This window comes from Aureococcus anophagefferens (assembly GCF_000186865.1).
Source record: "Aureococcus anophagefferens unplaced genomic scaffold AURANscaffold_1, whole genome shotgun sequence".
In the NCBI taxonomy this organism is placed as follows: Eukaryota; class Pelagophyceae; order Pelagomonadales; family Pelagomonadaceae; genus Aureococcus; species Aureococcus anophagefferens.
Window position 1 is genome coordinate 2,144,568 of NW_008705561.1, and position 24,583 is coordinate 2,169,150.

At 71.2% G+C, this 24,583-nt stretch overlaps 7 protein-coding genes across 7 annotated transcripts; 3 read left to right on the plus strand and 4 right to left on the minus strand.

Moving 5' to 3' along the window:
- Nucleotides 1–4,616: 4,616 nt before the first annotated feature.
- Nucleotides 4,617–5,588, minus strand: AURANDRAFT_19329 (hypothetical protein; the record flags this gene model as incomplete). Its single annotated transcript, XM_009034366.1, has 1 exon — nucleotides 4,617–5,588. One exon carries the CDS (start codon nucleotides 5,586–5,588, stop codon nucleotides 4,617–4,619), a length of 972 nt encoding a protein of 323 aa, XP_009032614.1.
- Nucleotides 5,589–6,699: 1,111 nt separating this feature from the next.
- On the minus strand, nucleotides 6,700–7,517 carry AURANDRAFT_60766 (hypothetical protein; the record flags this gene model as incomplete). The annotated part of the gene is made up of 3 exons (XM_009034365.1): nucleotides 6,700–7,140; nucleotides 7,189–7,386; nucleotides 7,452–7,517. The coding sequence occupies 3 exons, from the start codon at nucleotides 7,515–7,517 to the stop codon at nucleotides 6,700–6,702; spliced, it is 705 nt and encodes a 234-aa protein (XP_009032613.1).
- Nucleotides 7,518–7,720: 203 nt separating this feature from the next.
- Nucleotides 7,721–9,043, plus strand: AURANDRAFT_60767 (hypothetical protein; the record flags this gene model as incomplete). Its single annotated transcript, XM_009034137.1, has 1 exon — nucleotides 7,721–9,043. One exon carries the CDS (start codon nucleotides 7,721–7,723, stop codon nucleotides 9,041–9,043), a length of 1,323 nt encoding a protein of 440 aa, XP_009032385.1.
- A 1,834-nt stretch (nucleotides 9,044–10,877) lies between these two features.
- On the minus strand, nucleotides 10,878–11,797 carry AURANDRAFT_60768 (hypothetical protein; the record flags this gene model as incomplete). Its single annotated transcript, XM_009034364.1, has 2 exons — nucleotides 10,878–11,673; nucleotides 11,718–11,797. The coding sequence occupies 2 exons, from the start codon at nucleotides 11,795–11,797 to the stop codon at nucleotides 10,878–10,880; spliced, it is 876 nt and encodes a 291-aa protein (XP_009032612.1).
- Nucleotides 11,798–12,630: 833 nt separating this feature from the next.
- On the plus strand, nucleotides 12,631–16,656 carry AURANDRAFT_60769 (hypothetical protein; the record flags this gene model as incomplete). Its single annotated transcript, XM_009034138.1, has 2 exons — nucleotides 12,631–15,420; nucleotides 15,970–16,656. The coding sequence occupies 2 exons, from the start codon at nucleotides 12,631–12,633 to the stop codon at nucleotides 16,654–16,656; spliced, it is 3,477 nt and encodes a 1,158-aa protein (XP_009032386.1).
- Nucleotides 16,657–16,937: 281 nt separating this feature from the next.
- Nucleotides 16,938–18,179, plus strand: AURANDRAFT_60770 (hypothetical protein; the record flags this gene model as incomplete). The annotated part of the gene is made up of 1 exon (XM_009034139.1): nucleotides 16,938–18,179. One exon carries the CDS (start codon nucleotides 16,938–16,940, stop codon nucleotides 18,177–18,179), a length of 1,242 nt encoding a protein of 413 aa, XP_009032387.1.
- Nucleotides 18,180–22,574: 4,395 nt separating this feature from the next.
- AURANDRAFT_18800 (hypothetical protein) lies at nucleotides 22,575–24,329 on the minus strand (the record flags this gene model as incomplete). Its single annotated transcript, XM_009034363.1, has 1 exon — nucleotides 22,575–24,329. A coding segment is annotated over one exon (1,755 nt), but the record flags the coding sequence as incomplete, so codon positions are not given.
- Between the last annotated feature and the right edge of the window lie 254 nt (nucleotides 24,330–24,583).

The window sequence follows — 24,583 nt, forward strand, 5'->3', positions numbered from 1 at the left end:
TGGCCCGCGTGCGCATGTAGCCCTGCTCGAGCGGCAGGCTCGCGAGCGACTCGTTCGACGCGGAGCAGTCGAAGCCCTTGCCGTCGCAGGCCGACGTCTGGCAGGCGCCGCCGGCGTCGACGGTGTAGGAGCCGGCGTCGCAGGGCCGGCAGGCGTCGTTGACGTCCTCCTCGCCGTCGTAGCACTCGCGGAGCGCGAGCGGGACGACGACGGTGAGCGCGTCCGCGTCCTCGACGCCGAAGACCGACGCCGTGAAGGACACGTTCAGCGCGCTGTCCGGCCGGCCCATGATGGTCATGGTCGCCATCGACGCGAGGCCGCCGGAGAAGGCCTGGAGCCCGTCGCTGAGCATCGCCGACGACGTCGACGCGGTCACGGACGCCGTCGGCGACGCCGTCGCGAGCTGGCCCAGGGCGTCGTAGAGGCCGAAGCCCACGGGGCACTCGCGGTTGCGCTCGCCGGTGTTCCAGACGTCGGCGCAGGTCGTCGACCCGTTGAACGCGACGCGGCGCATGGACATGGGCGGCGTCGCGACGTCGCCGCCGTACGCCGCGGCGTTGTCGGCGAAGGCGAGGCTCGGCGGCAGCAAACCGGGGCCGTCGTAGTCCTCGAAAAACAACGCCCCGCCGCCCTCGTCGGCGGCGTTGCCGAAAAAGGCCGTCGCGGCCGTCGCGTTCGGGATCTCGAACGCGAGGCGGGCGGCGGTGCCGTTGCCGTTCCAGCCGGTTTCGTCCAACACGTAGCCCCGGCCGCCGTCGACGTCGACGTGGACGACCGTGCCGTCCCAGGCCTTGGCGACGTCGCCGTCCGTCGCCGCGAAGACGTAGGCGCCCGGCGCGAGGCACGTTTCGTAGGTCACCGTCGCCGCGCCGCGGTAGTCGTCGCCGGCGACCTCGACGCCGGCCGCGTCGGCCACGGCCCAGGCCCGGTCCGTGCAGACGCAGCCGGCGCACGCGTATGCAATGGTGACGTCGAGGCAGGTCATCTCGGGGAAGGCCTGGAACCAGTCGTCGCAGTTGAGCGTCATCTCGTAGAGGCGCGACGTGAGGCCCGGGCAGCCCATGCCCGCCGCGGAGCCGTCGATGGTCGTCCGCACGCGCGCGAGGCCCGGCGCGCATTTCTTTCGGCCGAGCGCGTCGCCGTTCGGCGACGTCGCGCCGTCGTCGTCCCAGATCTCCGCGCCGGCCTCGAGCGAGAGGTCCGCGTCGAGCGTCGCGTGCGCGCCGCCGCCCTCGGCCTTGAGCCGCCCCGACGACGCGGCGATCGTCGCCGGTTGCCGGCGAAGACCGCGCCCGATACGTCGACGGACGACTCGCGCATCGTGAGGCCGCCGCCGCGGCCGGCGACGTTGCGCGCGAATCGCGCGCCGCGGAGCTGCGACGGCGCCTGGGCAGCAAAAGGGTGATTCAACGTCGCTTCAACGTGAGTGTTCCGCGCGCGCGCGTTCCGGAAAAAGCATCCACGCTTCGAGACCGTTCCGAGAGATGGTCGCTCGTCTAAAAATCAGCCGAAACGAGTGGACAACGGCCGAGATATGAGCCTTTGAAGTTGGGAATTTCGCTCTCTTGTGCTGCCCTGGACGGCGCGATGTCGGACGCGTCGACGGCCATGCCGCCGCCGGCGAAGGCGTGGTTGGCCAGGAAGGCGCTGTCGAGCACGTCGGCGACGTCGGCCTTGCGCAGGGACACGCCGCCGCCCGCGCGTTTCGCCGTGTTGTTCGCAACCACAATATCGCGCGCCGCGAGGTGCCCCGCGTTCTCGACCAGGATGCCGCCGCCGTTGAGGCCGGCGTAGTTGCGCGAAAAGACGCAGCGCGCGACGTCGAGCACGCCGCCGTCCTCGTAGGCGCCGCCGCCGTCGTACGCCACGTTCTCGAGGAACGCCGCGTCGCGGACGTACGCGTCGCCGTAGGACGCGAGCGCGCCGCCGCCCTCCGCGGCGACGTTGCTTTCGAAGACGGCCCCGTCGTCGAAGACGCCGGCGACGGCGAAGGGGAAGGACTCGCCGCGCGCGGCCCGCGAGACCTTGGCCTCGAGGAGTTTGGCGCCGACGTCCGACACGGTGAACGCGTCGCCGTCGCCCCAGCCCTCGCCCGTGATGGACCCGAGCAGGGCGTCGTAGTCGCCCGGCGCGAGGCACGCGAAGCGCGACACCGACTCGCCGTGGCCGCTGTAGAGGAACGCGGGGTCGCCGTCGGCGTCCTCGAAGGACCGCTGGCTCGCGTTGCCGCCGACGCGCTTCACGATCGCGCTGCCGCCGGCGACCATGGTCCCGTCCTCGATGGCGATGGCGAGGCTCACGCGCGCGCAGCCCGGCGACACCGCGAGGGAGCCGCCCTCGACGGCCGCGAGCGCGCCGCCGTAGGTCCCCGCGACGTTCGCGCGGAACGACGCCGCGCCGCGGACGTGCGCGTCGCCGCCGTCGGCGGCGAAGACGGCGCCGCCCGCGCCCGCGGCGGCGTTGGCGTCGAAGGCGCAGGCGGCGAAGATCGCCGCGCCGGAGACGGCCGCCGCGCCGCCGTCGCCGGACGCCGTGTTGTTCGAGAACGAGCACCGGACCTGCGTGCAAATCAACCAGTGAGCTGGGACGTCCCGACCAAACTTTGAAATTCTCTCGCTCGGTCACATCGACGTCAATTCGGCTGATTTTTGGACGAATCGATTGCTCTCCTCGAGTTCTCGAAGCACAGCGAAAAGTTCTGGTCCAAACCGTTCGATTACGCGCACATTGAAGTCGGGTTGAAGATTTGATTTCGACGCGGCGCCGGACCGCGTCGAGGCGGCCGCTGCCGACGTGGGACACGGCGCCGCCGGACGCCGCGTGGTTGTTCCGGAAGACGCACCCCTCGAGGCGCGCCGACGACCCGAGCTCGAGGGCGACGGCGCCGCCGACGTCCGCGACGTGGTTCGAGAACGTGCAGTTGACGACGGTCGTCGACGCGCCCGAGGCCAGGAGCAGGCCGCCCCCGGCGCCCACCGTCGCGACGTTGCCGTCGAAGGCGACGCCGTCGAAGACCGCGCGCACCGAGGTCGTGACGCCCCGCAGGCCGCCGCCGGTGTCGAAGCCGAAGCCGCCCGCCTCGGCGGCGACGTTCCCGGTGACCGCGGACCGCGACACGTTGAGCTCGCCGCCGAGCATGTAGCCGCCGCCCCAGACCGAGCGCGCGAAGTTGCGCTCGCAGGCCAGGCCCCGGGCGACCGTGACCGCCTCCTCGAGGTAGAGGCCGCCCGCGTAGAACGCGGAGTTGTTGGCCACGGTGACGTTGTCCAGCGTCAGCGCGGCGCCCTCGGCGAAGATGCCGCCGCCCGTCGCGCCCCCCATGTCGAAGACGGCGTTGTGCGACACGCTCGTGTTGGCGATGACGGCCGTCAGCGTCGCGCCCCAGCCCCAGTTGAAGAGGTAGACGCTGCCGCCGTACCACTCGGCGACGTTGCGCTCGATGGCGGAGTCGACGATGACGACGGCGACGTCGCTCGTGGAAGCCTGCGCGTTGACCGCGCCGCCGTACTCGCCGACGTTGTGGTCGAACGTGCAGCGCCGGATCTCGAGGTCCGCGTCCTCGACCTTGACGACGCCCCCGACAAAGCCGTCGATGCCGCTGTTGTTGAAGCCGCGCACGTCCTCGAGGACGATGCTCCCGGCCTGGTAGGCGTAGACGGCCTCCTTCTCGCGGCAGCCGGAGAGCGACCCGCCGCGGATCGCCAGCGACGCGCCCTCGAACGCGCGGAAGATGCGCTGGTTGACCCGGCCGCAGGTCAGCGCGAAACCGTAGGCCAGGACCTCCAGGCTGAAATTCGCGCCCGACGCGTTGCCCGTGCCCAGGTCGATCTCCGACTCGACGACGATGTCGGCGACGACCTCGACGACGCCGCCGAGCTGCGCCGCCACGCGGAGCGCGTCGTACGTCGACACCCGCGTCGCGTTCGCACCGGCTGTTGGCTGATTCGACGGCGCTGTTGTTGTTGTCGGCGCCGCCGTCGTCGGCACGGGCGTCGGCGGGGGCGTCGGCGGGTCGCAGCCGGTGCAGTCCTCCCAGGACCCGAAGGTGTACTGCGACGACGTCGAGCACCAGAAGGTGTCCGAATTGACGTCGGTGCAGGTCTGGTACTCGACGCCCAGGTACGTGAAAGGAAAAACGCAGGCGTCCGGGACGTAGGTGCAGGCTTCGATTGTGGTCGCGTCCTCGAGACGGCGCGTGTGGGGCTGCCCCCATGCGCCGGCGAGGAGCGCGAAGATGATGGCGTTTTTGGGCGTGGTGCGCATCGGTGTGCCCATGATCGCTTCCGAGCTAGATTTCAGAGGGCGGCGCGGCCATATGCCAGGAGCAGGAGCCACCGCATCATCTCGTCCAGACCACGGTCTAGCGCGGGCTGCCCCGGGACCAATATCCCACGACCATAATTTGCCGAGTGGGGGTTGTTGATGTTCAAGTGAAGGTCGTTTCCAATTCATCAATACCCACGGCGCGCGCCCCCGCACGCCGTCCTCGCGGCGCACGCCCCGCCGTGTCGTCCGTTGCGAGTCTTGGTGTTAGGCGCCGCCGCCCTCCCACCCGGGGTCGCGCGCGCTCGCGCGGCTCGCCCGGTCGCGCGAAGGGCCCGTTTTCCCGCGCCGTCCTACATGGCGAGCACCTTCTTGAGCGTGTCCTTCTGGGCCTGCTCGAGGTACTTGGGGAAGACGATGTGGAAGCGGATGACGAGGTTTCCCCGGACGTCGGGCGTCTTCGAGAGGGGCATGCCCTCGCCGGGGACCGTCTTCTCGTAGCCCGGCGAGACGACCTCCGGGCAGGACACGGAGAGCTTGCGGCCGTCGAGCGTCGGGACCTCGATGGTCGTGCCGCAGAGCGCGTCGGCGAGGTCCACCGTCGCGACGAAGACGAGGTTCGCGCCCTCGCGGGAGAACGTGCCGTGGGGCAGCTCGTTGAGCGTGAAGACGATGTCCGCGGGGACGACGTTGGGCGCGGCGTCGCCCTCGTTGGCGAAGGTCACCTTCGTGCCCTTCTTCCAGCCGGGCTTGACGGCGATGGTCAGCGCCTTGGTCTCGTCGACGTAGTCGGGCGCCGCGCCCTCGTCCGCGGCGCCCTTGAGGCGCTTCCGCGTGACGTGGAACTTCTTCACGCAGCCGTTGAAGAGCTCCTCGAGGGTGCAGTCCAGGCCCCGGGGGATGGGGCTCATCTTCTTCGGGCCGACCTTGCGCAGCCGCGTCGCGAACGGCACCGAGTCGCCGAAGCCGAAATCCGCGAAGGGGTTCGCGGTGCCGAAGAAGTTCTCGAAGATCTCCTTGGCGTTCTGCTTGTAGGACCAGCCGCCGCGCATGCCGCCCTGGTCGTCGGGCACGCCGTCGCGCAGGGCCTCGTAGCCGTGCTGGTCGTAGATGGCCTTCTTCGCCTTGTCGCTCAGGACGCTGTAGGCCTCGCCGATGTCCTGGAACTTCTGGGCCGCCTCCTCGGCGTTCTCCGGGTTCTTGTCCGGGTGCCACTTCATGGCCAGCTTGCGGTAGGCCTTCTTGATCTCCGCCTCGCTCGCCGCCCGCGCGACGTTGAGGATCTTGTAGAGGTCCTTCGCCGCATCCTCCGGCTTCTCGCCCATGGTCGCCGGGACTCGACCCGGGCCGCGCGCGGACCGAGGCGACGGCGCCGGACGACGGACGCGGACCGAGGCGACTGTCCTCGACGGCTGGGAGCGACGGAGCCCGACGACGCGCGCTGGCTGCCCCACACAACCGACTTAGTTGTATCTTCTCGTTGCCCGGGCCCCATCGACACGGTGCAGGGCGAAAGAGTTTGTTGGCGCTCTGGGTCGGGGCTGGGCCGGCAGCCGCGGCGCTCCCCCCTCCGCGCGGCGCTGCTCCCTCGCCGCGCGGCGCTGCCTCTCCTCGCCCCCGCCGCCGCGCGGCGCGCCCTCGCCGTTCGGCTCCGGGCCGGGGCAGCCCCCTCGCCATGGCGCCCATGAAGCTGCCCCCGCTGGGCCTCGCGAGCGCGACGCCGGCGCTGCCCGAGGGGTGGACGGAGCACGTCGACGACGACACGGGCTGCGCCTACTACCACAACGAGCACACCGACGCGACGCAGTGGGACTTCCCGACGCTCCCCGCGGCGGCGGCGGCGCCCGGCGCGCCCGTCGACGACGACGGGTCGCGGTCCGTGGACCCGCCGGCCGACGAGGCGCCGGCGACGCCGGAGAGCGACTCGCCGCCGGCCGCGAACCGCGCGCTCGCCGACGCCGGCGCCGACGACAAGCCCGCGCCGCTGAAGCGCAACAAGGACTACGTCGCGCTGGCCAACGCGTACCGCGTCGAGCGCGACTACCGCGACCTCGGCGCGACGCCGACCTGCGTCATGTGCCACGCGCAGCCCTGCTACGACGTCCTCTTCCCCTGCGAGCACAAGTGCGTCTGCCGGGGCTGCATGGTCCTCAACGACATCGGCGAGTCGCGCGACGAGGGCAAGTGGTGCCTCTGCCCGCTGTGCTGCGGCGAGATCAAGCGGATCATCCCCCACGACGGCGCCGAGGTGGACACGTACTGGAAGTGGGTCCTCGAGATCAAGCCCAAGCTGCCCCACAAATTCGAGCAGAAGTTCGAGTTCGCCGGCGCGTACCTCCGCCAGCCGCCCGACGAGCCCGGGGGCGCCGCGCGGCCCGCGTCCTGCGCGTGCGTCGTCTCCTGAGGGGAGGCCCCCGCGCTCCGTCTACGATCGTCCTACCGGAAGGTCGCGCGGGCGTAGGCCGCGACGTGGGGAATCGCCCAGGCGACGTAGCCCATCGAGAGCAGCGACGCGGCCGCGGCGGCCGCGTAGGCGGGGCTCGAGGTCGCCTTGCGCGCTAAGAGCTGCGCGTAGCGCCACGGCAGCTGGTGGACGGCGATGTCGTTCTGCGGGTGCGTGTTGTCGTCGAAGGCGAGGCCCAGGAGCGCGCCGGAGAAGCTCACGAGCAGCGCGGCCCTCGCGACGACGGGGCACGCGATGGAGATCCACGCTCGCACGCCGAGCGCGACGAGGAACGAGGTCAGTCCGACGTAGAAGTTCAGCCGCGTCGCGACGTACTCGAGCTCGAAGTTCCGGCGCAGGAACGCGCCGAGCGACGGCTCCTCGTCGAAGCGGTTCGCGAGCGCGCCGATGGCCACCGTCGAGATCAAGACGACCTACGATTACAGCTATTCCACGAGAAACACTGTGTTTGAATGTTTCACCTGCATCTGCATCGTCAGGGAGCTGACCATCAGGAACGCGTAGGCGCGCTTGCAGAGCGCGAGCTTGAACGTGTCCGCGACGTCGTCGAGCGGCATCGCGAACGCCGCGCCCGCCGACGCGCCGGCGAAGAGCGCCCCCGGCACGCGGTACGTCCCGAAAAGGGCCGATGCCGCGCCCGTGTAGTCCCGGAGCTCCGGCTGGACCGTGGTCGCGGCGGTCGCGCGGCGGATGAGTCGGCTGAGAGACTGGGAGCCGCACTCACGACCGCCGCGACGACGGATGAGTCGGCTGAGAGACTGGGAGCCGCCGCGAGTACGGCCGCGACCATCCAAGCTCCTGCTGGGGATCGGCCCCAGCGAGCTCCCCAGCGCGGCGAGTCCGGCGAGGATGATCATGCTCGGTGAGGGCTGCCTTCTCGGTGCCATCTCGCACGGCAGGCCTTGTTGAACTTCAATGAAATCGCTCGCCAAACGCTTGCCACAAGCCAAAGCCCAGCACCGACGCGCCGCGCCCACCGACACACGCGCAGCGATGGCGCAGCAGAACATGGACGCGGACATCAGGCTCGCCGACGCGTCGGCGTCGGACATCAGGCACGGCCTCGACGGCGCGCCGCACGCGCGCGTCCTCGAGGCCCTGCGCGCGCTGGGCCCCGTCGCCGACGGCGCGTCCGTCGCGGCGACGACGGTGGCCGACGAGCTCAAGCAGCCGAACAGCCACAGCGCCGTGCTGCGGCTCGAGCTCTCCGACGGCGCGGCGCGCGAGGTCTTCGTCAAGAAGGTCACCGCGCGGCACCTCGCGCACAAGCCCTGGGCCGACCGGCGGCGGTCGCTCGCGTACGCGCGCTGCGAGCTCCGCTTCTACCGCGAGTTCGCGCCGGGCCTCGACGTCGGCACGCCGCGCGTCGCGCTGCTGGAGGACGCCGGCCTGGAGGATCTCGGGGACGCGGAGCCGCCCGCGGCGGCGCTCGAGACGTGCGGCGCGGTCATGTGGCTGGAGACCGTCCGCGGCGGCTTCGAGCAGGCGTCGCCCCTGGCGCCGGCGCGCGCGGCGTTGGTGCTGGACGCCGCGGCGCGGCTCCACGCCAGCGCCTGGGAGGACGAGGCCGTGCTCGGCCGCGCGGCCGAGCGGCTCCAGCGCCACGGCGGCTCGTTCGCGCTGAGCATCCGCAACCCCAAGGAGCTCGAGCGCCTCGAGGCGAACTGGGCCACGTTCAAGGCGAATTTCGCCGCCGTCGCGCCGCCGGGCTTCTTCGACGCGCCGGGCGTCGCGGACCTGGGGGGGCGGCTGAAGCGCGCGGCGCGTTTCGTCGCGAACGAGCTCGCGCCGCAGCCGGGCGACGCGTTCGCGTGCCTCGTCCACGGCGATCTGAAGGCCATGAACGTCTTCCTGCCGACGGACGACGGGGAGCGCGCGCTCCTCATCGACTTCGCGTCGACGGGCGTCGGCTACGGCATGGCCGACGTCGCCATGCATCTCGCGCACGCGGTCTTCCCGCTGCCCGCGGACGTCGAGGACGGCCTCATCGACGGCTACCTCGCGGCGCTCGACGCCTACGGCATCGACGGGACGGAGGGCAGCCCCTACTACTACACGCGCGGCGCCGCGCGGCACCACTACCGCCTCGGCCTCGTCGACTACGCGCGCTTCGTCGTCGGCCGCTTCTGGGGCGCGGCGTCGCCCGAGACCTTCGCCGCCAAGGCGGCGAACCGCAACGTCGCCCTCGTCCACCGCAACGTCGACGCCGCGCTCGCCTTCGTCGCCAAGGTCGACGCGTACCTCCGGCTCGTCGAGGCCGACATCGCGTCGCCGCCGAAGCCGCCGCCGCGCGGGCCCCCGAAAGTGAAACCTTAGAAACAGGGCGTTACCAGAAGAGGTTCGGGTGGGAGACTTTGAGAGCGCTCCGGGTAGCCGGCGAAATCCGGCTAGGGTTCCGCAAGCCGAGGCTCCTCAAATCGGGGCAGCAACGCGCAAGAGCAAGTACTTCTTCGTCTCCAACGTCACAATCCACTGCGTCCACGTCGAGTGAATCCAGCTTTGGAAACCGGGCCGCGATGGCGAGCACCGAAGCCTTGGTGATGCGCGTCCTATCCAAGCGGAGAGTCAACGATGATTTCGTACTCAGCCCGGGCAGCAGCGCGGCGACGCCATCGTCCGATACATGCTCGCAGCAATCAAGACACAATTCCTCGAGCGAACAGCCGATGCCCAAGGCCTCCAAGCCGACATGCGTGACCGCGGACCAGTTCAAGTTTAAAATTCTCAGCCTCGGACAGTTTTGTCCAAGCGCGACGACAGATTCGTTCGTGAGCACCGTGTCATCTCGTGAAGAGTCGTAATTCGTCAGGTGTAAATTCAGATCCTCTATGATCGGGCAGTGCTTCGCAATGGCCACGACCGCGGCATCAGTGACGAGGGTGTCGCTGACATTCAGCGTCTTTAGCGCGGTGCAGCTCCGCACGAGCTCGATCACTCCTGCATCTGAAACGAGCGAACGATCATCAAGATTTAGGGCCTGCAGCTTCGGCAAATACTTTGCGATCGTTCGGAGCGCGTTGTCTGTAACATTCCGTTTGAAGCCACGTTCCAACGCACCCAAGTTTAGTTCTTCGAGATACGAGCAGTTTTTCGCCGCCGCCGACACGGCGTCATCCGTGACGCAAGTATTTTCGAGGTCGAGCGACTTCAACGCGGCGCAGCGCTGGACCAGCGCGATCACCCCCGTGTCCGAGATGTGATCGCAGTCGCCAACACTCAGAACCCGCAGCTCGGGGCAGTGCTCCGCTACCGCCAGCAGAGCGGCATCGGTTACGGGAATCCCGCACAGACGAAGCTTTTTCAACGCGGTGCATTTCTGAGCCAGTGCTATCACTCCGCCGTCCGAGATTCCGTTGTTTCTGGGAAAGTTGACATTCAGGAGCTCCAATTTCGGTAGGTGCTTGGCGATCGCGCAGAGCGCGACGTCCGTGAGCTTGTGTTGGCAAGCGAAATTGAGCTTCACGAGGCCCGCGTGCACGCGCACCATGGCTGCCACCGCAGAGTCGGTGAGGCTTCCACTCGTCAACGCAAGAGACCGCAGGCTCGTACAATACGCCATCAGCGCAACCACGAGTTGATCATCTACGAGCGGTCGGTCAGCGCGCATGGACACGTAGCGAAGACCGTCGCAGCGTCGCAGGAGCGCCGTGACCTGGTTTGCACCGAAGCCGTCAGAAACTTCGTAGCCAAAGCTCTCGGCAAAGTTGAGAGTCCGCGCGCGACCGCACACACCGCCAAGAAAGGTGTTGCTCGTCAGCGCCAATCCCATCATCTCGAAGAGGCCAAGGTGCGCGACGAGGTCGTCGCCCACTGCGTCGAGGACGCGCTGGATTCCCGAACGACTCCGGGGCGCCGCCATCCTGTGCTCGACGCAGCGGTCGCGCGGCGCGCGCACGGGTCGCGCGCTGCGGCGCGCGCGCAGGCCTGTGCTCGACGCAGCGGTCGCGGGCGCGCGCACGGGTCGACGAGCGGCGGCGCACGCCGCCCGCTCAACTCGAATGCTCGAGCCAAAGTTCACCGTGCACTGCAAGGTGAAGCGGCAGACGCCGGCCAAGTCGCCGGCCGCGTGACGGGCCGCGGCCGACGAGGACCTGCGGCCGTTCCTCGAGGCCACCGAGACACCCGACGATCTACGATATGCTAACCGCCCCTACCGGTGCCTGTGGTGGTGCTTCGCGGGCCCGTCCCTCCCCTGGAAGACGGAGGAGCGGCCGCCGTTCGAGGCCGCGTCGTCGTCCCGCTTGTCCTTGTCGTAGCACTTGCTGATGAAGAGCGGCTGGTTGATGAGGCCCTGCTGGAGGACGTCGTTGAGGACGATGTTGTACATGATCTGCTCGAGCTTGTCCGTCTTCAGGCTCTCCAGGAACGAGTCGACGAAGAGGAGCGCGTAGGTCCGCGCGGTCTTCTCCGGCAGCAGGGACAGCGCGAGCGTGACGAGCGACACGTTGCGGTCCCGGCCGTGCTTCTTGGGCCTCGTGAACGCGCGCGTGAGGTTCTCGCGGAGGAGCGCCGTGAAGGGCTTGTCGTCGAGGTTCGGCAGCTGCTCCGCGCTGCAGAGCGCGACCTCGGCGTAGATGTCGACGCGGCAGAGGTGCTCGTTGTACGTCTCGACCAAAACGGGCGTCACGACGGCCGTCGCCTTCTCGCACCACCAGACGATGAGGTGCTCGAGGAGCGGCGTCGGGAAGAAGGGCACGGACGACACGTAGAACTCGATGCGCTCCACGAGCGCGTGGCGCTGCGCCGGGTCCTGGAAGATGTCGATCGTGCCCTTGACGAAGACGTCGAGGACGAGCTTGTGCGTCTCCAGCTCCGTCAGCGCGCCCACGGCGCTCTTGCGCTTGTGCATGGACCGCATGAGCAGCACGAGCAGGCAGTGGATGACGTGCCGCTGGTCCGTCTCGTCGAGGAACGGCAGGTCGGCGCGCGCGAGGAGCCAGTCGAACCTGCACGCGAGGCTTGTTGCGAGGCGCGACGAAAAACACCAAACGCCGCGTCGAACATGCGCTTCTCGAATTTCACCATGTCGTCGTGGGGCAGCTCGTACTCGCTGTGGACGAGGTTGATCATCTCGTTGGGCAGCGCCGCGGCGAGGTCCTCGACGAGCCGGCAGACGCTGAACCTAGCACGGGTCGCGTGGCGTCCGGGCGCGCGCGAGAAGACGCCGCGCGGTCGCTCGAAGATTTCCTGCTCCTCGTCCTCGTCGTAAAAATCCAAATCCACAAAGTTGTTGATGAGCTGCGCCGCGGCGCTCACCTCCACGTCGGACATCAGCATCTTCGCGCGCCGGCTCCGCTCCGCGCTCGTGCCCTTGTAGCGCCGCTGGAGCGGCACGTTGTAGCGCGGGCAGGGCAGGTGCTTCTGGCCGCTCGTGGCCGCGCGCGCGGAAGAGTCGAAGCCGGGAAAGCCGCAAAAACAGGTGGCGCCGCCCGCGACGGACGCGAGGGCGTAGCGCGTCGTCGCGACCACGGCGCGCATGGGCTCGTCACGGTGCCCGGGCTGCACTTCTTGCACGAACCATGCGCTTGTACATACGAACCAAGTCGGGCTGCAAGGTCTGTCTTGAGCTTCAGGTCTTTGCCTTTTGCGTCATCATCCGTGCATTTTCGAGCTTGGAAGCTTCCGTAGCAGCCCGTGGCAGCCCCGGAGAGGCCCGCGCTGCCGCCGCCGGCGCAGGGCAGCCACGCCACACCTTCGCGGGCGCGTCGGGACAACGGGCTGCTCGAACCCGTAGCAGCCGGAGAGGCCCGCCCGGCACGATGGCGGACAACACCGAAACGCCGCTCATCGACGACGGCCCGCGCTCGGACGCGCCGGCGCTCGCGCGCGCGGCGCTGCTCGTGCTCGGCGCCAGCGTCCTCGCCTACTCGAGCGGCGGCCCCCCCGCAATCGCACCGAGACCGATGCAGTTCGCCGCCGCCGACGCGCCGTCGGCCGACGAGGCCGCGTCGATCCTCGGCGCGGCGCTGTCGGCGGAGGCGTCGCTGACCATGCCCTGGGACGCGGGCTTCGCCGCCGCGGCGCCCGCGCGGAACGCGCTGAAGCAGGACGCCGCGTGGGGCGTCGCGCGGCCCGCGACGGAGGCCGACGTCGCGGCCGCGGTCGCCTTCGCGCGGCGCCGGGGCCTGCGCGTCGCCGTCTACAGCACGGGCCACGACTACGACGGCCGGTCCCAGGCGTCCGGCGACGGCCTGGGCCTCGACCTCGGGCGGCTCCGGTGGGCGCGCGTGCTCGACGAGACGGACGCCCGGGGCCGCCGGCTCATGAGCCTCGGCCCGGCGACGCCCATGCTCGACGCCTACGAGGCCGGCGCGCCCCACGGCCTCGTGCCCGTGAGCGGCCACGTCAAGTCCGTCGGCGTCGGCGGCTTCACGCTCGGCGGCGGCCACGGGCCCCTGAGCCGGCGCCACGGCCTCGGCGCGGACCAGCTCGCGCGCGCGCGCGTCGTCCTCAGCGACGGCACGGTCGTCGTCGCCGACGACGGGCCCGGCGCGTCGGCGCGGCAGCGCGACCTCCTCTACGCGCTCCGCGGCGGCGGCGCGGCGCCCGGCGTCGTCACGGAGTTCGTCGTCGCGGTCCACCCGGCGCCGGCGACGGTGCGCCACGTCGCCTGGACGGCGCCCTTCGTCGCCGCGGGCGGCTACGCGACGGGCCGCGCGGCGCTGAAACGGTTCTTCCACAACGCGACGTGGTGGGAGGGCCTCGACCGCGGCTGGGGCGGCTGGTCCTCCGCGTCGTGCCGCGACGCGGCGCGCTTCCGCGCGGGCGACGCGGACGCGGGGCCCGCGGGCGCGCGCGGCGGCGCCTGGGGCCTGCTCGAGGCGCGGCTGATCTACGCGGGCGACGGGAGCGGCTACGAGTCGCTGCGGGAGCTGCTGGACTGGGCGCCCGTGGGCGGCGACGCGCGCGCCGTCGAGACGGACGTCCGCGACATGGTCGCGCTCATGCGCACGGAGGGCGGCGACCGCGAGGGCCAGTACGAGCGCCAGCTCATCAGCAACGTCTTCGTCGACGCGGGCCACCTCGCGAACGACGACCTCACGGACCTCGTCGCGAACGCTTTAGACGGCTCCTGCGCCGGCGGCGCGGCCTGGGGCCCCCTCTTCTTCTACAACCACGTGCTCGGCGGCCGCGTGGGCGAGCTCGGCGAGGGCACGAGCGTCGCAAACGGGTTCCGGTCCGCGCTCTTCGAGGTCGGCGCGAACGACGCGTGGGCCGAATCGGCCGACGACGCGGCGCGCGGCGGCGCGCTCGTCGCGGCCGCGGCGCGGCTCTACGCGTTCTCCTCGAGCAGCTACGGCAACGAGTTCACGGACGCGCCCCTGCTGGACCGCGACTGGAAGGACCGCTTCTACGGCGACCACTACGGTCGGCTCCTGGCCGTCAAAGCGGACGCGGACCCGTGCAACGTCTTCCGCGCGGAAAGGGGCGTCGGCGCGGACGTCGACCGCTTCGCGGCCTGCGCGCCCTTCGCCAAGGCGGCCTGCGGGACGACGGCGCGGACCGTCGCCGTGGACCGGACCAAGTACGGCGGCACGTGGTACAAGCAGTTCGTGTCGACGTCGCTCGCGGCGACGCACGAGCGCGGCAAGCGCTGCATCCAGGTCCACATGGACCCGCGGGACGGCGGGACCTTCGAGACCGTCGTCAAGTGGCGCGCGGGCGCGGCGGACGGCGCGCCGAAGAGCGTCGACGCGACCGTGACGCTCGGGGACGACGGGACCTTCGAGGAGCGCGGCGTCTCCATCCCCTACGACGTCGTCCACGTCCGCGAGGGCGCCGACGGTCTGTACGACCTGGCGGTGGTCTATTCGTCCTGCGTCGGCGACGACGTCGGCGCCGGCGCCTGGGTCATGACGCGCGAGCCCGAGCTGCCCGCGGGCGTCGACGTCGCGTCGCTGCAGGAGACGCTGGCGGCCGCGGGCGTCGACGCCGCGGTGCGCCTCGAGAAGGTCACGCAGGCGACCTGCGCGGCCTGGGCGCCGTCGAAGACGATCGCGCGCGCGCGCGTCGCCGTGCGGCCCGCGGTCTGCGGCGGCGATTCCGAGGACGCGCTCGTCGCGTACCCCGACGACGGCGGCCGCTACCCGCTCGTCGCGCTCGAGCACGGCGCGCTCTACGACAAAGCGGAGAGCGCCGAGCACTGCGCCGGCGACGTCGAGGCCTGCTACGGCGCGCTCATCGAGGACGTCGCGCGCGCGGGCTTCGTCGTCGCCGCGCCCGCGTCCGAGAAGACGGGCTGGTGCCAGCGCGCGGCGGAGGACCAGGCGAACATCGTCACGTTCGCCGCGGCGAAGCGGTCGTCGAGCGCGCCCGAGGACGCCGTCTGGCGCCGCGTCGACTGGGACCGGGGCGCGGGGCTCCTCGGCCATTCCATGGGCGGCGTCGCGACGCTCGTCAACGCCGACGACTACTACCCCCTGGTCGCCGCGGCCGTCGCCGTCGCGCCCTACACGGCCGACGCCTGGCGCGAGGCCCACGACGGCCCGGTGCCGCGGGACCACCTCCTCGGCGCCAAGGGCGGCGCGCCGGGGCGACACGCGCGCGCGGCGGTGGCGGTCTTCGGGTCCGCGGAGGACGCGACGGTGCCGCCGGGCGCGCTCCGCGCGGCCTACGACGGGCTCCCGGCGACGACGGACCGGCTGCTCGTCGTGCTGCCGGACCGCAGCCACCGCGGGCTCAAGGAGGACCACGTGCTCTCCGCGTCGTACGCGGCCTTTTTGGCGTGCCACCTCAAGGACGACGACGGCGCGTGCGCCCGCCTCGGCGCCGAGTCCGAGCTCTGCGCGGGGGCGATCTGCGAACGCGGCGGCGGGTTGTAAGGGTTGTTTTATTTCTCGAGGACTTTCTCTGGAGGACGTCGTCGGGCCTCCGAGATCGTGAATCTCTCGCTCGCCGAGAGCCTCAGAATCTCACCGCGATCCTCTCGCTTCCACCTTAATTATGGCTCGCGTTCTCGTCGCTCTCGCTGCCCTCGCCTCCGCCACGGCGCTCCGCCCCCTAGAAAGCAAGGCGCTCAACGCACAGCGACGGCGTCCCCGAATTCAGAACCGGTCGCTCGCAAAATATCTTGTTTCCAGACAGACGCGTTGCGCCGCCCGCGCGGCCGCGCTACTCGTCCCAAAGCACCCCTCTCGCCCCGCGCTACACGCGCGTGCACGTCGTATGCGATCGCACCGCCTCGAGCGGGACGTCGCGCGTTCGCGCGTCGTCCGCTCGCCCGCGACCCGAACCGTCCGCAGGTGCGCGGCGGCGGCCTCCAGGAGGTCGGCGCGGGCCTCATCGGCGCGTCCGGCGCGGCGGCCTACCTCACGCCCAAGGGTAACTTCAAGGCCTACGACATGGACGTCACGGAGCCGACGGCGCTCGCGATGATGCGCCTCGTCGGCGCCTGGCAGCTCGGCGCCGCGACGGTGCTCGCGCGCGACACGGCCGACGTCGGCGCCTTCTCGAACTGGGTCGCCGCCGCGGCGATCCTGTCCACCGCGCCGTCCTGGGAGTCCATCGGCGCGCCCAAGGAGTCCATGGCCATCTGGATCGGCATCCTCGCGGCCCTCGGCAAGTACGGCATGGACGGCAAGCTCAACAAGTGGGTGCCCGTCGCGCTCTGGCTCGTCAACGGCGCCCAGTTCCACTTCGCGCCCCAGTTCTCCGCGGACTTGTACCAGGCCAAGTCGAAGATCTCGCCCATGGGCCTCTCCATGCTCTCGCTCTCCGGCGGCATGATGATGGTCGCGGGCACGTACCTCGGCTTCCTCGCGAACGGCGCCTCGCAGGCCGAGGCCTTCGGCTACGCCTACGCCGTCAACGGCGTCCTCGCGGCCAAGTGGGCCCTCACGGAGGCCGAGGGCCTCGGCGCGCCCAAGCACGGCCCGCTCGCCTGGGCCGCGATCTCCGCGGGCCTCGCCTACAAGTCCCTCACCGCGTGAGCGCGCGCGCGACCCAAGGAATCTCGGCGTCGAGCGCGGGACCCTGCGCGCGCGCTCCGCCCGAGTCGGCTAACGACGTACGACTCCTCTCGCGGCCCGGGGCTGGCGGCGAACGACTGACCTGCAAGTTCAGTGCAAGGACTTCAAATTGAACTCTTGCCAGAGCTTGGCTCGCACGGGCGCCGGGCGCCTGACGATGGTCGCAGCTCGCGGCGACGACAAGTCCGATGCAACGACTTCAAGGTGCACTCGCAGAGCTCTTGCCTTCCGCACGCGCCACGATGGCTGCATCGATCGTACCAACGCTCGCACTCCTGGCCTCGTCCGCCGCAGCGCTCAGCGCGCCAACATCATCAGCCGCAGCGCTCAGCGCGCCGCCAGCGTCGGCGACGATCGCATCGATCAACCCCTGCCCGCGGCGCCAGCTGCTCACGTATGTGGCGCACACGGGCGGCGGCAAGGTCAGCGGCGGCGAGGTGCTCGCGAAGCGCGAGGACTCGGAGTGGCTGACCGTGGGGCGCATCGCCGCGGCCGACGACACGTTCGAAGCGCTCAGCGCCGCCGCCGCGCGCCAGGAAAGATTGATCGCCGAACACGCGACGCGGCTCTACACCGAGCTGCGGCGGAAGCCCGGCGACGGGAGCCCGCCCATCGAGCTCGGCCTGCGCATCGACGACGACGTCGTCGCCGTGCCCGCGCCAATGAGACGCGACTTCGTCGACGCGGCGACCATGACCGCGGGCGGCTTCCGGGGCTTCCCGAAGAAGGCCGGCGGGTCGGACATGTACGCGCAGTACGACCTCGGCGAAGACGTCTACGGCCTGCCCTACGACCGCGCGGCCGTGCGCGCCGAGCTCGCGCGCCTCGTCGAGGGCGACGCCGTCGTCGTCTTCGGCTGGAGCTCCTGCTTCTTTTGTGTGGACGCGGAGCAGAAGCTGCGGGACGCGGACGTGCCGTTTCGAGCCGTGCACGTCGACCTCTGGCGGCGGTCGCCGGACGTCTGGCACGACGCGGACGCCGACGACTCGGGCTCGGGCGCGGCGCGCGCGGCAAAGAACGTGCGCAAGGCCACGAACCCTTTGCAGGCCGAGCTCGCGCTCCTCACGGGGCGATGCTCCGTGCCCGTCGTCTTCGTGAAGGGCGAGCTGCTCGCCGCCGGCGACGACGACGCGCACGGCAAGGTCGACGACGCCCTCGCGTCGGGCGACATCGCGATCGCCCTGGCGGGGAACGCGCCCTGGACCGCGCCGCCGGGCTGGGCGCCGCCGCCCGCGACGCGGACGTGTCGCGTCTGCCGCGAGAAGTACTCGGACGCGACGAACGGCGACCGCAGCTGCTGCTACCACCCGGGCTCGCTGCGCGGCGAGTCCGCGAGGAAGGGTGACTGGGACGACGCGGCGCAGGGGCGGCCGACGGCGTCGGGCGACGGCGGCGAGCTCGTGTGGACCTACTCCTGCTGCGGCCAGGCCGACGGCGCGCCGGGCTGCACCTACGACCGCTGCCGGAGCTACGACGACCCGTAAGGTGCACTGCAACTTTGCCTCAAGTTGGCCGCAAAATTGCCTCAGCTGTTAAGGCGGAATCATCTGGGTCGTGCGCGCGAGCGCGCGCCGGCGGCACGCCCAGGGCCTCGACGAGCGCACGCGCACACCCACCCAATGGCGCCAAAGAAGCAAAAGCTCGCGCCCAAGGCCTGCTTCGCGGGCCTGAAGATCGTCGTCATCGCCGCCGAGCCCATGCAGAGGCAGATCTGGTCCGCCAGCATCCAAAACATCACGTTCCTGCGGCGCGACGAGGTCGCGCGGCTCGAGGGCAAGTCCTACGACTACGTCGTGTCGCGCCTCGACGCCGAGGCCTGGGGCGCGGCCGTGCGCGCGGCGGCCGGCGCCGCCAAGGTCGTCGGCGAGCGCTGGCTCACGGGCTCGCTCCGCACGGGCGCGCTCGAGGCCTGGGAGCCGCACGCGTGGGGGCGCGCCGCGACCGCCGCCGCGGCGCCGGACCGCGCGGGCGCGACGCTGCCGCTGCGCGCCGTCGCGGTCCGCGTCGACGGCGCGGGCTGGGCGCCGCGCGTCGCGGCGCTCGTCGCGGAGCACGCCGCGCACGTCGTGCTCCTGCGGTCCGCGGCGCCCCTGCGCTGCGGCGACCTGCTGCCGGCGCCGTGGCTCGTCGTCGCGTCGACGGCGACGTCCGCGGTGCTGAGCCGCTGCGCCGCGTCGCGGTCCGGCGTCGACCAGCACCCCGGCCTGTGCGCGTGGCGGTGCCGCGCGGGCGACGTCTTCGCCGTCGCGGACGTCGGCGCCGAGGATTTGGGACTGTGGGCGTCGCGGCAGCGGAGCGACGGCGATATGGTCGCCGTGCTCGCGGGCCGCGGCGGCGGCGGGGGCCTCGGCGCCTGCTTCCGCGACGCGTACCGGCTCCTGCGGCCCGGCGCGGCGCCGCCGGCGTTTGGCGCGTGCGACTCGCTGCGCTACGGCGCGGGCGTCGCCGGCGACGCGGCCGCGGCCTGGGCCGACGACGCGGTCTGGGTGTCGACCTACGGCGGCGCGACGCACCGTCTGGACGACTGCTGCGTCGCGCGGGCCGGCGGCGGCTACGCGCACGTGCTGTCGCTCCTGCCGCGGCGCCGCGAGCTCCTCGGCGACGACGTCGACGACGACGTGCCCGCGGCGTCGCGCTGCGTCGTCTACCGCGGCGGCTGCCCCGACGCGCGCACCGCGGAGGCCGCGCTCCGCGTCTTCCCGTCGGCCGCGCGAGGGGGCGCGAACGCGCGGATCCTCGACGCGCTCAAGAAGGTCGGCGCGCTCGAGGCCGCGCGCGACGGCGGCGACCGCGGGCGCGCGGGCGTCAACCCGCGCGTGCTCTACTTTGAGCGCGCCTACGCCATGTGCCTGTCCTGGCCTGTGTGGAAATCAAATCTTCAACCCGACTTCAATGTGCGCGTAATCGAACGATTTGGACCAGACTCTTTCGCTGTGCTTCGAGAACTCGACGAGAGCAATCGATCCGTCCAAAAATCAGCCGAATCGACTTCGATTTGATTGAGATAGAGAGTTCTGAAGTTTGGTGGACCCCAAACCAGTGGTTGATTTCCACACAGGTCGTGGCCCAAGCCGTTCCGGAAGCACGAGTGCGTCGAGGAGTTCGTGCGCGCGAGCCCGTTCCTGTCGGAGGACGGCCGCGCGATCAAGATCATGGAGGAGGCGCTCGAGGCGCCCATGTCCTGGGACGCCTGCGCCGCGTGGTCGTTGGAGAAGGGGCTCGCCGACGCCGTGGCGAACGATAGAGACGCGTTCACGACGGCGACGTGCCCGGACGAGCTCATCGCGACGCACCGCATGGCCAAGGTCTTCGGCATCTCCATCGGCGCCGGCGTCGACGACGCGGCGCGCGCGACGGGCGCCAAGTTCCGGGGCGCCGTCGAGGTCGTCCAGGCGCTCCGGAGGCGCGGCGTCGCGCGGCCGGAGCCCGCCGACGCGGCGGCGGCCGCCGCCGCGGACCCGGCCTTCGCCGCGCGGCTCAGCGGCGGCGCGCGCGCGGGCCTCGCGCGCCACGACGACTTCTTCGGCGCACCCCTTCAGGAGCCCGAGTTCGCGGACGTCGTCGCCGCGGTGAAATTCGCCCTTCAGGACCAGGCGGCGCACTGGCGCGCGCGGCTCGGCGCGGACGCCGTCGACGGCCACGCCTGGGTCGTCGAGCGCGTCGGCGGCGCGCGGCGGCGCCTCGGCGGCGAGGCGGGCCACGACTGCGACCTGCTCATCACGCACCCGGCGATCTGCTCCTACGCGCGGATTCGCGAGGTCCTGGATCGGCTCAAGAGCACGCTCGCGGCTAGGGGCCGTCTCGAAGGCTCGCGCGAGGGCGGCCTCGAGGGCGACCGCTTCGGCGACGGCATGCGGGGCCTGCCGCGCGCGGCGGCGCTCGAGGAGCACGTCGGCTCCGTGCTCAGCGACAACGAACCGGAGGACCTCGCGCGCGTGCCCGTCTTCCGGCAGATCCGCAACGAGATCGCGGGCCGCGGCTCGGGCTGGCAGCACTGGGACCACCTCGCGCGCCATTTCGGCGTCTTCCGCGGCACGTCGGGCCGCTGGCGCCGCGTCGATTTGATCGTCTCCGCGCACCTCGAGTGGCCCTTCGCGCTCCTGTCGTGGACGGGCGGCAAGGTCTACAACCGGCTGCTGCGGCTCCACGCGAACAAGATGGACGCGTCGCTGTCCGCGCACTGCCTCATGACCGTGCCCAAGGACGGCACCGACGCGAAGCTGATCCCGCTCGAGACGCACCCGGGCACGCCCTGGCCGCGGACCGAGGAGGACGTCTTGCGCCTCCTCGGCGTGCCCTGGCTCCCGCCGCATCTGCGGGACGTGTAACAAGTTTGTGTCCAGAGTGTTGGCGCGATTCGAGCCTCAAGAAGCCTTCAAGCTCCTGAGATTCACTCGCGACTCGAGTCGCCGAGGACCGAGGAAGCCATCCAGGTGCACCCGTCCCTCGCCGCTGACACCGACCGGTTGAACCCCCCCCCGTATGGCGACCGATGCGCCGCCGCCCGAGTTCAAGGACGCCGGCGGCTTCGGCCCCGCCGACTATGTGGCCATGGAGTTCTACTACCAGGACTTCGACGGGGAGCAGCGCGGCCCCGTGACCTTCCGCGGGCTCCGCGCCGGCGTGGCGGAGGGGAAGGTGGACGACTCGTCGTACATCTACCCCAAACTTTGCGACGAATGGGTCCAGCTCGGAAGTTTGCCGACGCTCCTCAAGCTCCTGACGTCGCTCGCGGCGGACGAGTCGCCCGCCTTCACCGAGGAGGACGCCGCGTCGCCGTCCTTCACGGAGCGGACCACGGGCGCGTCGAGCCCCCGCACGCCCTTCCAGCGCCTGTCGACCTACGAGGAAGGCGACGGCGTCGACTCCCCCCGCACGCCCTTCCCGCGCCTGTCGACCTACGCGGACGGCGACGGCGTCGACTCGTCCGACGAGAGCGTCGAGGGCCCGTCGCGGCGCGACCGCTTCGCGATGATGCAGTCGGCGCTCATCGCGGCCAAGGCCGAGGTCGCGAGCCTGAGAAAGGAGGTCGACGTCCTGCGCGAGGAGAAGGCGGCCCTCGAGTCGGCGGCGTCGCTCACGCGCCGGTTGAAGGTCGAGAAGAAGCTCTTGTCCGCGCGGCTGAGCGCCGTGGAGTCGACGCTGCGCCACGAGCGCGACGAGCTCAACCCGACGAAGGACGCGCTCTACCGCGAGGCCGAGGACTTCAAGGGCCGCGTGTCCGAGTGCGAGCTCGAGATCGACCGGCTCCGGCGCGCCGGCGCGGACCGGGGCGACGGCCCGCCGCACCACCACATCACGAAGAGCGAGGCGCTCCGAGAGCTCATGCGCGTCCGCCCCGCGCGGGGCTTCCGGACCTCGGCCAAGGAGCTCGTCACGGCGATTATCGCGCGGCGCGCGTCGTCGCCGGGCTCGTCGCTCGCGCGGCCCATCAAGCCGCCGCCGCCGCGCCGCGCGATCTCGCAGCTCGAGCCTTCCCACGCCTACGCGGACATCGTCTCGCGCGCGCGGCCGCCGCCGCGCGCGCGGGACGCGCCGGTCCAGTCCTTCGCCGACATCGCGTGCAGCCCGCGCGCCGCCGTGGCCCGGCGGCCCGCGCCGGAGCCGCGGGGCACGACGCCGCGGAGCACGGCGACGCGCACGCCGCCGCCGATGCCGTTCGGGTGGCCCTTTGCCCGCGCGGGCAGCTCGCGCACGTTCTCCTCGGCGTCGTCCGCTCCCGCGGCCACGCCGCCGACGCCGCCCGTGCCGCAAGTGCCCGCGGCCGGCGCGCCGCGGCCGGACGAGGCTCCGAACGGCGGCCTCCGCCGCGCGCCGTCGTCGACGGCGCGGCGCAACGCGTTCGCCGCGGCGCCCTAACACTCCCCTTAGACACGCCCTCAGATCTGCATGAGGTAGGTGATGCCGAGGAGGTCGAAGCACTTGCGCATGACGACGCCCGTGGCCTCGCAGAGCACGAGGCGCTCGGCCATGCGCGGGTCGTCGAGGACCTTGCACTCCGTGACGAACTCCGTGAACTTGGTGGCGATTTTGTAGAGGTAGTCGCAGATGCGCACGGGGAGGAAGTCGTCGGCGACGGAGAGCACGACCTCCGCGAACTGCGTGAGCTCGAAGGCCAAGGCGCGCTCCTTTGCGTGTTGCGTCAGGACGAGCGCCGCGCCGGCGGCCGCGGCCTTGGCGTCGACCTTGCGCGTCTCGCGGGCCTTGGCGACGATGGACGCGAGGCGCGCGTGGGCGAAGAGGAGGTAGACGGCCGTGTTGCCCGACGTCGACAGCATCTTGTCGTAGGAGAACTTGTAGTTCGTCGACGGGTGCTGGTGCAGGTCGAAGTACTTGACCGCGCCGTAGCCGATGGCCGCCGCGGCGCGCTTCACCTCGGCCGGTGGCAGGGCGCACTTGCCCTCGGCGACGCGGTCGCTCAGCGACTTCTCCATGCGCTCCACGGACGCGTCGAGCAGGTCGACGAGGCGCACGGTCTCGCCGGACCGCGTCTTGAAGCGCTTGCCGTCCTCGCCCTGGACGACGCCGAAGCCCACGTGGTGGAGGCGCACGTGGGCCGACGCGTCGTCCCACTTGGCCGCGCGCGCGGCCTCGAAGCACATGTGGAAGTGCTCCGCCTGCCCGAGGTCCGTCACGTAGACGACCCACTCGACGCCGAGCGTCCGCAGGCGGTGGTGGATCGCCGCCATGTCCGTCGAGTCGTAGCCGTAGCCGCCGTCGGACTTGCGGATGATCAGGGGGAAGCTGTGGCCCGGCAGGAAGACGCACGCGGCGCCCGACTCCGCGTTCACGAGGCCCGCGTCTTCCAGTAAACCGATCGCGCCGGGGATCATCGCGTTGTAGTAGCTCTCGCCGAACTCCTCGACCTTGACGTCCAACCGCGCGTAGACCTTGTCGAACTCCTTGCGCGAGATGTCGCAGAGCACGGACCAGATCGCGCGGCACCGCGCGTCGCCCGCCTGCAGCGCGACGACGGTCTTCCGCGACACCTCCTTGAACTGCTCGTCCTCGTCGAAGCGCTTCTTCGCGTTCTTGTAGAAGGTCGTCAAATCGGTAATGTTCGGCGGGTTCTGGAGGAAGTCGGGGTAGGCCTCCTCCATGTGCGTGATGAGCATGCCGAACTGCGTGCCCCAGTCGCCGACGTGGTTCACGCGGCGGACGTCGTGGCCGCAGAACTCGAGGACGCGGCAGATCGTGTCGCCGATGATCGTGGACCGCAGGTGGCCCACGTGCATCTCCTTGGCGATGTTCGGCGACGAGAAGTCGACGAGCACCTTCCGCGCCCCGCCGAACGCCGACAGGGGCGGCGGCGCCGCGACGCCGGACGCCGCGACGCGCTGCGCGTGGGCGCTGAGCAGCGACTCCTCGACGTGGGCGTTGATGAAGCCCGCGGGCGCGACGCTCGCGGACTTGAGGACGCCGTTCGCGGGCACGGCGGCCGCGATGGCCTCGCCGACGGCGCGCGGCGACGGCAGCCGCGCCACGCCGTTCGCCTTGAGCGTCTTGAAGATGCCCATGGGCGCGTTGCACTGGTAGTCGCCGAAGGCCGCGTTGCCGCAGCGCATGACGCCGGGGCTCACGTCGCCGGCCTCGGGCACGGCCGCGGCGATCGCCGCCGCGAAGAGCCGCGTCACGAACTGGATCGTCGACTCGTCGGCCTCGGGCGCCCAGGCGGCCTCCGCCGGCGCGCCGAGCGCGGCGACGCGCGTCTCGACGTCCGCGGGGACCTCGGTCGCCAAAGCGGCGACGGCGCCCCCGAACTCGCCGGCCGCGAAGGCCCGCAGCAGGAACTTCGCGTCGACGGCGATCAGCGCGCGGCCGAGCGTGCCCGGCGCGGGCCCCGCGCCCGCCGCGAGCCGCGCCGCGAGGTGCGCGAGGGCGGGCCGCG